This window comes from Falco cherrug, chromosome 2, assembly GCF_023634085.1.
Source record: "Falco cherrug isolate bFalChe1 chromosome 2, bFalChe1.pri, whole genome shotgun sequence".
NCBI classification, from domain to species: domain Eukaryota; kingdom Metazoa; phylum Chordata; class Aves; order Falconiformes; family Falconidae; genus Falco; species Falco cherrug.
In genome coordinates, this window is record NC_073698.1 from 62,723,912 (window position 1) to 62,738,069 (window position 14,158).

The 14,158-nt window shown below is 37.0% G+C and overlaps 1 protein-coding gene across 3 annotated transcripts in view; it reads left to right on the forward strand.

Annotated features, from left to right (window-relative positions):
* MYO16 (myosin XVI) overlaps positions 1 to 14,158 on the forward strand; it is a 412,244-nt gene that overhangs the window by 242,899 nt on the left and 155,187 nt on the right. For all 3 annotated transcript variants that reach the window (XM_055702545.1, XM_055702542.1, XM_055702544.1), the window contains exons 15-16: positions 3,263 to 3,380; positions 10,580 to 10,727. In XM_055702545.1, the coding sequence (XP_055558520.1) occupies positions 3,263 to 3,380; positions 10,580 to 10,727 (266 nt within the window). The remainder of the gene's footprint in view (positions 1 to 3,262; positions 3,381 to 10,579; positions 10,728 to 14,158) is intronic.

A 14,158-nucleotide genomic window follows, 5' to 3' on the forward strand; every position in this document is an offset into this window, starting at 1 on the left:
GGAAGTAAATAAATTTATCTCTTTTGTTGTGGTGGTGCTTCTCTGGACAGCGTAAGAAGTGCTGAGGTATCTGAAGTAATAGTATGGAAGACAGAAACTGGGAAGTTGCAGGGAAGCCCCAAGGACTGAACAAAGCTATATGGCCCAGTATCTGTATACTAACTATATTTATGAAATAGGCAAGAGTTATGAATATTTGCTCAGTCACATTTGATTCCCACAGCAGAACTAAATCCTGCCCAGTCCGTATCATGAAATAAGAATCTGCTTCACATATCAGATGAATTTACCTCCTTGCTAGTACATTGTAAATGTGAAGTTTTCATGTGACTGAACATTGCAACTCGTGTTTCATTGTTACAGCTGTAACAGGTTCATACTGATGTTTTAAATTATGTTGAACCCTAGGTTGCCAATTAAAATTCTTTTTTAAGATTGCCTTTCCTGATGAAACTTCTCATCTGACATCCCAGCTCAGACATGTACTTACATAGAATGTTTTAGCACAGTCTGCATTGTCATAGCTCAGTTCTGAGTTTCATGCCTTAAAAAAAGTTTACTCTTTCACCTTTCACCCACTTTCATCCACTCCAGTGACCTTGTTCTACAGCACTTACAGTCAACCCAAGATACCTTTTTTTTTTAGCTTTCACCTGCCACATGCATGATATTCAGCAGAATCCTAGAATTGCTGACTGTGGGGGGTTTTCATAGCATCACATGCATCATTGAAAACACACTCCTTTCATCCTGAATTATGCATGATTCAGTCCAGAAAGATAACATAGTGTCAGAAGTGCAGCTGACACTAACAGACAACATACAAATCAGGATTATTTGGATGTGGGGAAGGCTACAGATACACTGGTTCATATTTTGTACATTCCAGCTGATAAGGTAATTAAACTCCCATGGATCTTGGTTGGATTTAGAAAAAAGTGTTGCATTTGTGTTTTTTGAAGACATTTAAAAACCCTGATGACACTGAATAAGCTGTAGCTTTGCTTTACTTTATGTAGCCATACAATTGCCATGTTAAAGAGTTTTTCACACTGTTATCTGATTGATTGATGATGCTCCTAAACTGACATATTTAGTCTAGGTTTCACACGACAATGTTAAGAATACCCATGTTATTATTTTTTCACTTTCTGATTTAAATTTTAAAGTCCAGTGTTGCAATGATACCTTTATAATAGGGACAGTACACTTTTACTTTATTTTGAACCCAGGAACCAGATCTACAAGTCTTATCTATTTCCATTGTGTATTTTTTTTATTTACAACCTACACAGGTTTACTTACAGTTTTGAACTGATCAGTTCATTGATCATAGATATTATTTTGATCATAGTTATTATTAAAGTAGAACTGCAAAATTCAAGGAGATCCTCCAAGTCCTTTTCTCTCCTAAAGTTCAGATTAAGTAATGAGTAGAAGAATTAAGTAAATAAGTAACTTTTTTGAATAAGCAACTGAAAACTGTGCTTTGGATACAAATATGGCAGCAGTGGGAATCAGGAGATGTGGGAAGTAGTATCACCTCTGCTGCAACTTATCTCCTGGAAAATTCCTAGGGACAGCCATCATGATCCAGTGGAAACGAAATAAGATGTCCTCAGTTAAAAAGAGGAATTGAGGAGCAAAGGGGAGCTGACAAGGCCTAACTTTGTCCACCTAAAAATTAGTACACTTTGTGGACTGCTTTAACCTACTCTATATCTGTGCGGTAAACTGAACAACAATCCCTAACATGCAGTTACGCTGCTCTCTGACACAGTTTAAATCCCCAGCGGGTCCTCTGGCCACAGTTCAGAGGACATGTGCCAGGGACACTTCACAACAGTATGTCCACCCCGGTCTGCAAAAGAAGAGATATTAGCTGTCTGAATGTGAACCTTATCATGCCGCTTGCCGTCGAGGTTAGAGAGTTCTGCTCCTGGTCTTGTTTAGTTTAATAACATAGATGTGGCCATATGTGTCAATGAGTCTTAGTCAATGCAGGCAGAAGAGAATCATCGTGTATTAAGAAATAAGGGTTGCCTTTTGGTTATAGAAAGATCCCTTGTAACTAGCTTAGACAGGACATCTGACTTTATGCAGTGAAGGCAGATGTAGCAGATCCCACCCATGGGGAATCAGCTAGAGATTCTGGTTTAGTTGCCTTTTAAAGTGCTTTTATGAACACGATAACCTGGATTAATTCCTGCAGCAGTTATGCATAGCACCAAGTTAATAAAGCTGCACGGGGTTTATTTAAGCTAATTCTGCATCAAGTGCTGAATTAGCCTAATGAGCAAATACATCCTAAACAACACTGATAGAGTGGAACCAAGACTAGGCTGAATAGTTTTCTGCTGCCACCTACTGCACAAATAGCTGGTTTAATTAATAATTCTGAGGGGTCTGATTTTTAGAGCTTCTGTTTTTGTGCTTGGAACCACATGTCATCTGTGCCACTCCACAGCCCTCATCCCTCCCCAGCTAGGTCATCCAGCTTCAGCAAAACACTGTCATATCAGAACAACGCTGTATTTGGGCCACATTGCAATCGATTTCATGGGATGCAAGGGGGAAGTGCTGAAGGGAATCTTTCAGGGTGTAAGAAACCAATTATACACAAAAAAACTAAATACAGAGAAAATATGGAATAAATATGGCTTATTTAATGATTTTTTTAAACAAATGATCTTTTAAAAGTAATTGCTGTGACCATGAAGATTTAACATGGAATTGCATTAGTGAGACGTGCCATAAAAAAAATCTGAAACTATATTTTCCTCAGTTTTATCACTAGTATGATGCTGAAGTAATTCTATTTTAAATCAATCAGTTATGCCATTTCTGGCATCATATAAGGCTTGTAAATTCCTTTGGTTGGTTATTAGTATCAACTGACTGTAACTTTACAAGCATAGCTGCCTTCAAAGATTTAATCTTTTTGCCATAGCGCGCCAGTTCTGGGCATATGGCTCCAGTCACTTGTATTCAAACTACCAGCAAAAAGACAGCTCACGTGTGAACCATTTTCTTCCCCCTTCCATTTACAACTTTTTTTTTTTTTCTTTTGAGCTATCTTACTGTAATTTCTGTTTAGAAAGAAAAAAGGTGCAAGGAATTTGTTAAATTCCAAGCTGAAAAATGGACTTCTGCCACACCACACACACCCCCCTTACTGATCACAAGCCAACCTCACTGATGTTTATTGAAATAACTTCCTGTTTATTTCCTCTCTTGTTAATTCTTTACCATTGTCTTGCAGGTAAACTGTATCTTGGAGGCCTTTGGACATGCTAAGACACCTTTGAATGATTTTTCCAGCTGTTTTATAAAATATTTTGAGCTACAGTTTTGTGAGAAGAAAAAAACATTAATTGCAGGTAGGTATAATTTAATCTATTTATTTTTATATCACCCACAGACTAGTAAATCAGGGGTCCCAGCTTTCCATACACGGTTAGGCATCAATGGCCTGCAAGTATGTGAAAAAGGCAGGGAGGTGTTAGGGTATATCAGAACATGTTTATAGCATGGGAATTCTCAGCTCGCCCGTAGTGCCCAGTACCGAGAGGGAGAGACTTGTTGTGTGCAACCACCGGGTGGCAGAGGCGGACCAGAAACAAGATGAACACCACCGAGTCCTCTCCTGTGTCCCGGGAAATGGCATTTCCCTTTTATGCCCGAGATTAAGACACTGTGGCAGATTTTTATCACTTTACTGTGAAATGAAAGTAACAAAGAGATTAATTTTTGCATTCGTGTCTAATATTGTATTGGATATTTTAAGTATCCCTTACATAAGTGATACATTTATCTGTTTAGGGCAAACAAAACATAAGTGCACTCTGTAATACTGAAAAGAGAAGTAATTTATTACAGCTTTGAGCTTCTTCTAAAGGAAGTAGGAGTTATACTGACATTTATTCTGTTACAGGTAAGAATGTGGAATTTGTTCCAGCTTTCAGAGTTAAGTGGGAGTCTGCTAATCCCCAGTAAGCATTCATTAGTGAAAAAAAAAAAAAATACTGGGCAAAACTTCAGTTTGATTCTGAAGACTGTGGTCTTCGGAGGCAGTCAGGGAGAGGTTTCATTTTGGCTTTGCATAGGTCATCATAAAGTTACTCTGTGCTAAAGCGAGAGGTGTGTGCAGAAATAACTGTGCACGGACAGTTTCCTACTTGCACTAATTAACTGGATGGAAAAACTGTGTGATGAGACACACTTTCTATCCAAATAAATTAGATTCCATTGGATAAACATTTCCAAAGCTAATTACTTTCTATCATTTTAAATGTGTTTATGCTTTCAGAAGACTTTCCTAGAAATTTTCTTTAGAAATATTTCATATTGGGAACTACATTTCATTTTCTTGAGAGAGTTTACTGTACCCTAGCAAATACAACAGTTTCTTCAGTGAAAATGTCACTGCATGGGAAATTACTATCACTTTTTTCTGGCTTGTTTTACAATAAATATAGAATATTTGTAAAGAAAGTGTAAAACTGAAAAGTGTGATTTTTTTTTTCCTTTATGAGCTGTTGTATGAGTAATATGAAGAAAGTGATGTAAACATTAGAATGGCCTAAACAGCATCTGAATTGGCCTTGTAAAAATAAAGTTCAATCCCTAAAATTAACATTTTACAAATCCCTTGTATTGTACCTATTTAATTTCAGTATATTTAGTTATCACAATTACATTGTGTGCATACTTTTTCTCTTTTTGTTCCACACACAGAGCACAAATGCAAATAGATGAAAATTACACTAATTTGAAAAGTCAAGTATATGAACATTAGGGAACACCAGAACTGAAGTTGCCTGAGATACTCTTGGGTTGCCTTGTACATACAAGTTTAATGCTGTTGATTTTCCACCCCACACCAGCTGCATTCAGTGCAGAGAATGGGCTATATTTCTTCAGCGATCTGCTACTAAATAGTTTGTTTTCCCTTAATTGATTCATGTATGACTTGTGTTATTTTATTCTGCTCTAAAAAGAGAATGCTAGTCTTTCTGTCGACTTTCTATGTTGTTCATCAACATTTTCCACTGTATGAGCATTTCAGAAACATAAATGGATTCATTTTCACAGTACTTCTGACCTGAGGTTGTATCATTCAGTTCCTTAGGTGAGGAATAGAAGCCTTGAGGCCATGTGTTCCCACAGTTTCTGGGTGACTTGCTTGAGATTGCAGGGACTTGAGTTTTGAAGCAGCTTTACCTAGACTTGCCAGTTTAATTCACAGCCCTTGTCTGTGAATAATATAAATATGGAATCAATTAACCAGGCTCTCATGTCAGTTTTCTGGTGCACTAATGCTCTGGTTTTATCACCTTCAAACCATAGGCACTAAATGAGAATATCTGGCAGTAGGGAATATCTAGGAATTGAATCAATTACTCTTCCCAAATTGAAGGTAGACAAAAGTTCTCTAATTTACAGTCAAGAGTGAGAAGCCCTAGTACAACAGTAAAAGTGTTTTCTTTATATTTTTGAAAGCTGCAGTTGTTTGTGCTGTTTGATTTGCATTGTAAATGTTGCCTTTTCTAGGCTATTGCTAAGCTTCACCTCTGAGTGAAATTGCTCAGATTTACACAACCATAAATGAGAAAAGAAGCAGGCATGTTGTCTTTGGCTGATTCAAATCCCACCCAGTGATTTTCTGTATTTATTTGCAAGATCTATTTGCAGCAGTATTTACTGTCTTGCACTGTTTAAACACGAGTGAAAAATGTAAATATTCAGAGCACCTGATTCTGCTGAGACATGACTTTATAACTCATTGAGACAAACTGGGCTAAATATGTCTGGTTTGTAAACAAAAATCCAAGTGACACTAGACTGCCTTCATCAAAGGGTTAGGTTGTTTGAACTCTGTAATGGATAGTTCTTAAGGGTGGAGATCCAGAACAATTTACTAAGGAAGAGGTGTGCAAAGTACATGTGAACATTTTTATTACAGAAGGTAAGCTCAGGGTAGCATTCCTTGCAGTCTGAGTGGACATTAGTGGAGTTTGTGACAGCTTTCTACCCATGCTGAAGTTCTTTTATGCTAGACCCTGGAAATGCTCTGACTTTTGTCACATAAGGTTTATTCTTATAGCAGAAAGTCCAATACACCTGAAGAACAGAAACATTCGCCATAATTTTCATCTGCAAGCTTGGTTCGGTCTTTCTTATAAACTGCATCTTTGTCATGAAGTTTTGAAAACAAGGATGGAGCTATTGTGTGTGGTTCTGCTTAAAGCCAGTACAGATATCTGTAGAAGTTTTCTGTGTCTTCTCTGACTGTTGTTTCTGATTAAGTGTGCTGCAATGTTGGGTTCAAATGGGAGCTTTTCTGTGCCAAGTGCCTTTGTGGTCAGGTACCTTTCATTGCTTTAGTCCAATCAAACAAGTGGAGAAGGTATAACCCAGACTACATCATTGTTCTTTGTAACTGGATATAAGGCAGTGAGAACTGCCAAAAAGTCTTACATCAGAACAAACAGAATAAACTATAGGCCAGTGATTTCATTAGGTTTCTAAAATAAGTTAATACCTAACAGAACTCAAAGACTGATCTGCCAAAATATCATGATCATTCATAGATGATGATTCACACCCACTGCATAGTAGTAAGAGACTGATTATTTATTTATTTCCAGAAGTAAAATTTATTTTTATTTGGAAAGGGAGAAAGTAAAAGGTCTTTCAGGTAAGTGACACAATTCCTAAAATGAAAGGTAATGTTTCTGTCAGTTTTCTTAAATTACTAAAAAAGAAGCTTAGGAAGAGAAAATCAAGCCTGAAAAACGTATTCTCCAGATATTCCTGCCTTGCTTTTCAGGCCTTGCTTTTCTCAGTCTTCACTTTTTGAAAAGCACAGCCTGATTTTTTAGATTGCACTTTAATGGAAGGACCTAATTTGATTTGTAAAAAGAAGAATGCATATTTGCTCATGTGTGTTACAAACTTTTTTTGTCAATTAAGAAGTTTCAGACATTAATTTCCTTTTTTGGAGTAAGACAGACTGCAGTCAGCTAAGCTCTCTGGTGTGTTTTTGTACTGTGTTTCAGCTCTGAACTTGCAAATGTTATTATGTCTTTAGCAATAACTGTGTTTGGGACAGCATGGTTTTTGAAAAAAAAACAATGTAGTTTCAAAGAATGCGTTGCTGGAAGAAAGATTTCACTGGCCACACTTTCAATACAGAGTCCTCTTGCTAACTTTGTAGCTGCTCAGTAGGTCAAGTGACCTGTTAGAGAAGTACAAATTCCCTTATGCCTGTAGGCACAGTTAACATTGCATAAAAATGGCAGGATTTGCTCTAGAACCCTATTATTCTCTCTTATTTCACATGTAGATTAAATTCTTAGATTCTTCACTTTGTAGAAGAGCATATTATTATGATAGTTTTCTTTATGAGTTATTTAGCTCCATTAAGATGGTGCTGCATTTGATTCTTGCTGACCAGAAGCTCTGCTTTGCTTAACAGCTCTTCCCGTTGCTGGAGATGCTTACTGAGATGAACTGTATTTATCCTTATTAAAGTGGGTGACTTGAAGTACCTGAAAAGGGCTGAATTAATTTGTGTCATCTAAATAAGTGGTGTTACTTGTCATTAAAGTTAAATGTATTAATTAATCAGATAGATGACCTCCTGTAACATTTTCCTTGCTTTTATTAATCAATGAATGTTAAAAACGTCTGAGTGATAGTTATGAAAGCCTTAGTGAAGATCATTGCACACAAAAAAATGTGATTAAAGATTAGTAATAGCCTCTTTTTGAATTAATTGATGGTAGGGTTAGTTTTACTGAGAAATAGGTTACAGGCACAGTAAAAGATGGAAATCATCCTCTAGGATTGTCTATTCTGTTTTATCCTGCAGGAGTGGCAGCCAGGTGATGATTGATTCTGATGAAAACATGTGTCTGGGCCAGTCCTGCCATGATAGATTAAGACTGCCTTGCTCCAATGTATAGTGCGCTGCAAAGTTTCTGGAGCCAGAAACATATCCTGCTACCAATTTAATGATTTCCCAAGCATGCTCTTCTATATCCAGCACAGTTCCTTTTTCCTGTGGTGTACCAACAGAGGGCTAAATGGCTGATACATAATTTCTCATAATATAGTTTCCATAAAAGCAGGAATTCACTTCCACTTTTTGTTGGATGATTAAGTGGGCTAGATCACGTCTCCTTGGTTCAGCAAGTCAGCCGTACAACTCTTCTCTGTCAGTCCTACTGTCTCTTCTGTAGCTGGAATCCCAGGCACAGTTTTGGTTGGCAGCACTTGTCAGGCCATGCCTGTGCTGTTAAATAAAAGAAAGGGTGGCAGATGACCCTGGGTGGTGTACCAGTGACCTTCCGTACTGCTTAACTGGTATGTGCCTGGGATAGTTTGGCCTGTGCAGAGTACTGCTTTTGGAGATCGTGCATAGTTATACTTAGATCAGGGACAGCACTTAACTGCTGAGAACTTTCTTAAAACTGTATGTTCAAGATTCACTGGTTTTGTTTCCCTCTACTCTACACCGTCTTTCAAACAACATTTGCACAGGCTGCATTCCTTCATGCATGCACACAACTTCAATTAACTTCTGGTTTGCTTTTTTTAACAGTATAGACAGAAACTTAGAGCTCTATGAAAGGTAAGAAGATACTTAGGTGAAATTTGAAATATAATTACCAGACAAATACAGATGGTATAGCAATAACCAAGCTATCTCCAAATGAGCTGCTGTGGATATTAGCAGCTGCAGGGTGACAGGAGCATGACATTCTGGCTTTTAGCCTAGCCGTTAGGCTAATGCAACTACCGTACTTCTGATACCGGCTGTCACACCCCAGGATTTAACCTGCATCACTTTGCTCAGCATTGCATTGGGCAATATCTTCGAGCCCAAAACTGATTCTGAAAATACTGTTTCAACTATCTGCATCTTTAGAAGTCTTCAAACTCCCACTCTGTCTTAAAACTTCAGATGTCTCAGGCATCTGAAGTTTTGGTTCTAAATATGCCTAGAAATGCAACAGTTTTGACTTCACTTAATAACTCAGAGCTATTTTATGCTTAATCCCAGCTTGCTTCAAAAAAGTAAAAATAGAAATATCTAAAAAACCGTGTGGCTCAAAAATGGTATGTGTTTAGAGAATACTTACTGTGCTACAGAATGCATGTACTAGTATTTTTTTATCACTGTATGTTCAAGAACTACTTCCAGTTCATAAAGAAATGAGTCTTAGATGAGTTGGTTGTCATTCAGGCTATGGGAAGCCATGGTTTAATATTCTCTGCTTACAAGGTTTCAGAAATATAGCTCCCCCATTGCCAAGAAGCACACTTTCTCCTCTAAACTCAAGTCTTTTCCAGGGTAAGGAAGCTCACTAAGATCCTGTGAAAGCTCTGCCATATTGCAAAGATTGAAAAACATAAAGCTGCAACAGAATGTACTGCATCCTAGTGGTGGGGGTGCTCAGTTGTGTGTGAACGGACACGCTTCTGGTCTTTGCACCACAGCTAGTAATTAAGCAATAATGAGATAAAGTATACGAACAGTGGGGTAAGTGGGAACTGGAATCAGGTCCCCGCTCACAAGGGGGGCCCTGATCTCTGACTGCAGTTAGGCATTCCCATGTTCCCTTTAGCCTGCTGCATGTGGAACTGCACGGTGATGTACACTTAGCGGAAGGCTGAAGAATAATCTGCCCAAAACGATGAATCTCCTTCTGCCTCTTCACATATGCTCTAAAATGCCTGTAGTCTGGTGGAGCAGGTGAATGGATCTAAGGATCGAATATTTCCTTTGCTTCTGTGCTTTGCCTCTTCCAGAATCCTAGTGGGCCTGAGATTATGTATGATCCTGTAATCAGCATTTCTGTAGGCAAATGGCAGTCAGGTTCATCCTCCTTCACCTTCTTCCCAGATGTGCTGACCCACACGTTTTCTCCTTTGACCAACTAAACATAGCCCTCCTGAGATGCCCATTTTCCCCAGGCACAGGCTAGTGAGCTGGCTGATGACTGGCTCTGCAGGTTTGTCTCTGTAGCCATCTAGAAGAGGCCATCTAGAAGTTAGGTAGTTAATCTAAACTATTACTTTAAGTGTTCTCAACAGAGAAACAGGAAATGGTTCCAAGGGCAGTTTTTCCAAGATGTCTTGAATCTCTTGCGTCTTCCTTTTTCCATTAAGAAGGTGTTAACAATAGATGCCAGTGCTCAGATGGCTACACTTTGGTGAGTTGACTAATAACTTGCCTTTTAGAAAGTCTTGCCAAATACGACAACTTGTTCCTCAAATGAGTAAAACAGAGTACAAATCAACATCATTATCTTTAAAATTAAGTGAGTAATTTTTAAAGATAATGTAAGACAGTAAGGGAGATTTTGCTCCACTCATTCTAATGGAATTAGGGCTTTACATGTCATTTATGTAGAAAACCATGATAGAATGTATGGTAATATTTTTCACATGCTCACTGTAGACGGTTTTATGAGAAACACTGTTTATTCTTCACTGTTGCAATGGTGAATGGTTTAAAATATGTTTAGAGTGATCAATATAATGATGAATTTGTTTGTTTCTCAATCAGCTAGGATTTATACATACATGTTGGAGAAGTCTCGTGTCATTATGCAGCCACTCAAGCAGAATAATTTTCATGTTTTTTACTTGATGATGGATGGGCTGTCTGCTGAAGAAAAATACACCCTGTACCTCAGTAATTTGTCTGCACACAGGTAGGATAACAACTTTATATTTAGTATTAATATTTTGATTATTTTTATTTGAGGTACTTCCATCAATAGTTAACATTTGTGTCCTAAGTTTTCAATGACTCTGAAATTATTTATTATTGTGTACCTTTTCTTGAGGATTTAATTCTTGAGTACAAGTACACCTTTTAAGAAAATCAGAGTATTAGATCCATTAGGATTATTGCCTTAAAGGACAAAAAGGAAGGAAACTTCTTCGTTATTTTTCCATTTTCTGTGGACTGTAAGTCTGTTCTTCCCCGCTCTCCCCTCATGAAATGTTTTGTCTTCAAGAAAAACTGTTTCATTAAAATTAGAGCTTTCTTATGGAATATGTCAATTTTGATGAAATGTCACTATATGTAACTGATATTTCTATTTTTATTTTGATACTTACTTTACTTCATATTATTACGAAAAACAGAAACAAAGCTTTCACTGCTTTGAAACCAAGGATAGGATTCAACATCCAACACCTAAAATTAGGTCTTTGTGTGTGTGTCCACATAAGCTGGTTGTCTTGACTCCCATTTGCAATCAAAGGAGCTTGAGTCTCTTCTCAACTCTGTACAGTTACATGTAGATGTGTGCTTTGGGGTGAACTGAACCACGTTTGTGCCTTCATAAACTGTGCTAACTACATCCCCTTTAACAGTAAGGGCTTAAACATGAAGAGCTGTATATAAACATCTAAATGTGGTATGTCTAAGGCTAAATACACTCCAAATGTTTAATATAACTGTAAGTATTGGGTTTTTGTTTGTTTGTTTGTTTGTTTTCAGGAAATGTTGGGGCTATCTCAAAAATTAGTAATTTGGATTATTTTGGAATTAAAACATATTATTGTTTTAGATCATTTGGCTTGCTTTCTTCAGCCTTTCCTAAGAAATGTCACTGAAATGAGAGAAGCCTGTTTGGCATTAATGATCTCTTAAATGGGCTAAATTTATAATGAGTATAGTGAGTAATTGTAAAAAGATGAATAGTAATTAAAATAATGCAAAATGAGTGGTTTGAGTTTTTAATTTCTAAGTCTTTTTCCCATGGATTTTTCTCTCAACTTTTCTATTGTCCATTCTGGCTAGTACTTGAATAAAGTAGTAGTCCTACGTTTGGGACCTGTGAATAGAAAGATACCACATTAATTTTTGCAGAAAAAAACTTACTTGATTCTGATTTTTTCTTAAACACAAGTGTTCAGACTACTGTTGTTTGGTAATGTTTTAAGCTGTTAGCACTTCTGTTATTATACAGAATAGTGTAATGCACTAGCTCTGAAGAAACCTGAGGTTGAGTTGCTTTACTAAAAATGTCCAAGGTGGGGATGGGAAGAGTTAAGTTCTATTTTTTAAATCCTTTGAAGTCTTTGAAGACCGAAAGGTTTCTGAGCTACCAATAATTAATTTATTCCTCTTCTAGCAAAAGTTGTTTGGTATCACTCAGTTTATTCAGAAAATGAAACAGTTTGAAGTCACTTTGCAAGAAGCTCCAACAGGAAAGAACTTAGCAAAAGCCTGAATAATTAGATTCACATGAACAAAGCTTTATCTGATAAGATATCTGATAAGCATCCAAAAAGAACAAAATGCTATTCCTAAATAGATGTCTGAACATTGCAGTGCCAAAGCTTTAGAAGTAATTTACAGCGAAATATTTGCATAAAGCTGCTTTTATCAATAAAGCTTTGCTTTGGCTACATAGAGTAGATTGTATCTTGCATAACTGAGAGAGAGTTTGGGCCAAATATTTATTACCTTAAACTCCTGAATATAGTAGTTCAGTGGGCTAGATCTTTCTTGGTTGAGAGTTAAACTAGAGGTGAATTTCTACCGCATCAAACTCATACATGAATCAGGAAGGCAAGATTTGTCCTATGTTTTAAATTCATGATTTCTGGCTTAGTCAAATTTTGATGAGATCATACATTCTGGTAACATCAATAAGTGAATTTTTCATGTTTTCTTTAAGCAAGTGTAATAGTAAAATTAATTAGATAGCAGCCCTTTTGAAACTATATGTAGTTTATGCCCGCCTGGGTTTTTTGATAAGTTTTCCATTCCTCTTTGTGTTAATATTGCACCTTTATGTAGAAGATTGAACAACCTTAGTGAATTATGGCTGTTAAGATCACACGATAACCCTATTTTTGCACTGTTTGCTTAAATCATTGCAATAGGAGAAATGAGGCATGGAATTGTCCTTTTATTCTCATTTTAGAACAAAGTGCCTTAAAGAATCAAAGTAGTATTGTCAATAGTGGTTATTGTTAGACCTGGTGCTGTAAAAGGTGAGAGGCAGTCCAGGTATTAAGCAGTATATAATCCTGGATTAAGAGTTAATGTAAATAACTAAAAGGGGAAATCCCTCCCCTTTGGAGTCACTGAGTTTCAGTAAGGCTGGGGTTTCACCCCAATGTGTGGGGGGAGTTGTTAGGTTGTAAATCTGTGGTGTTTGGTGTAGTCCTGAGAGGGAGCTTGAGCTCAGAAACTGAAATGTATGTTCTGGCAACCATTATGACTGCTAGGGCAACGTGTGAAGACAGATAGCTGGCCACTTTCTGTTGAACCTATACACAACTAGGATCTTAAAGTAGCAAGTGATCTAAATCTGTGTAGGGAGGGATGTGAATGAATACATGTCCCACCGTATCTGCGTATGGATCATGATGGATAAAGACAGAAGCAATTCCTGAAAGGTAAGATCATTTTTCAAGATTGAGCAGGGGAGGCATGTCAGAAATAAGAGTCTTGAAAGGGCAAGTCGAGGCTTTTTGATTGACAACAGCTACTCCCATGTGTTCATTACATTCAGAAGCTGATTTTTATTAGCAGAACCTTGACTGAAATTTCCAAAATTTCTATTAACTTGGTGTGTTTCAAAAGAACTGGAGAACTTTGTTTATCTTAATGTTGATGTGTAATACAGAGAAGTTAGAGATTTGAAGTTATGGTCTCAATTTGGTCTTGATGCTCTTGACATTTTGGGTTTGTTTTGTTTTGTTTTGCTTTGCTTTATTTTGTTTTGTTTTTCTGAGTGCAGATACAGTCCATTAATGTAAGCATCACTTTTCTGGCATCTGAAATTTAGCCTCATAATAAAGGATGTACTAGCTTTTCTACTACATTAAGTTTAGCCGCATAGTTACAGTAGGTACTACCTTAGTGATAAATCTTGCAAACAAAGTGAAACAGAGAGTAAAGAGAGGTGACAATGGTGATAGATCAGCTTGTAAATGGTCTTCAACTCTGGTGAATATCAGAAAGACAGGAAAGAAAAAATGTGGGAAAAACTTTTACAGAAAAAATTGGAAAGACCTGCTTTTATTATTTTGGGCCAATCACTTCATATTAGCATTGATATTCTAAAGCTGCAGTATATCTATAACAATATAAGAATGTGTAATATATGTATGTAAG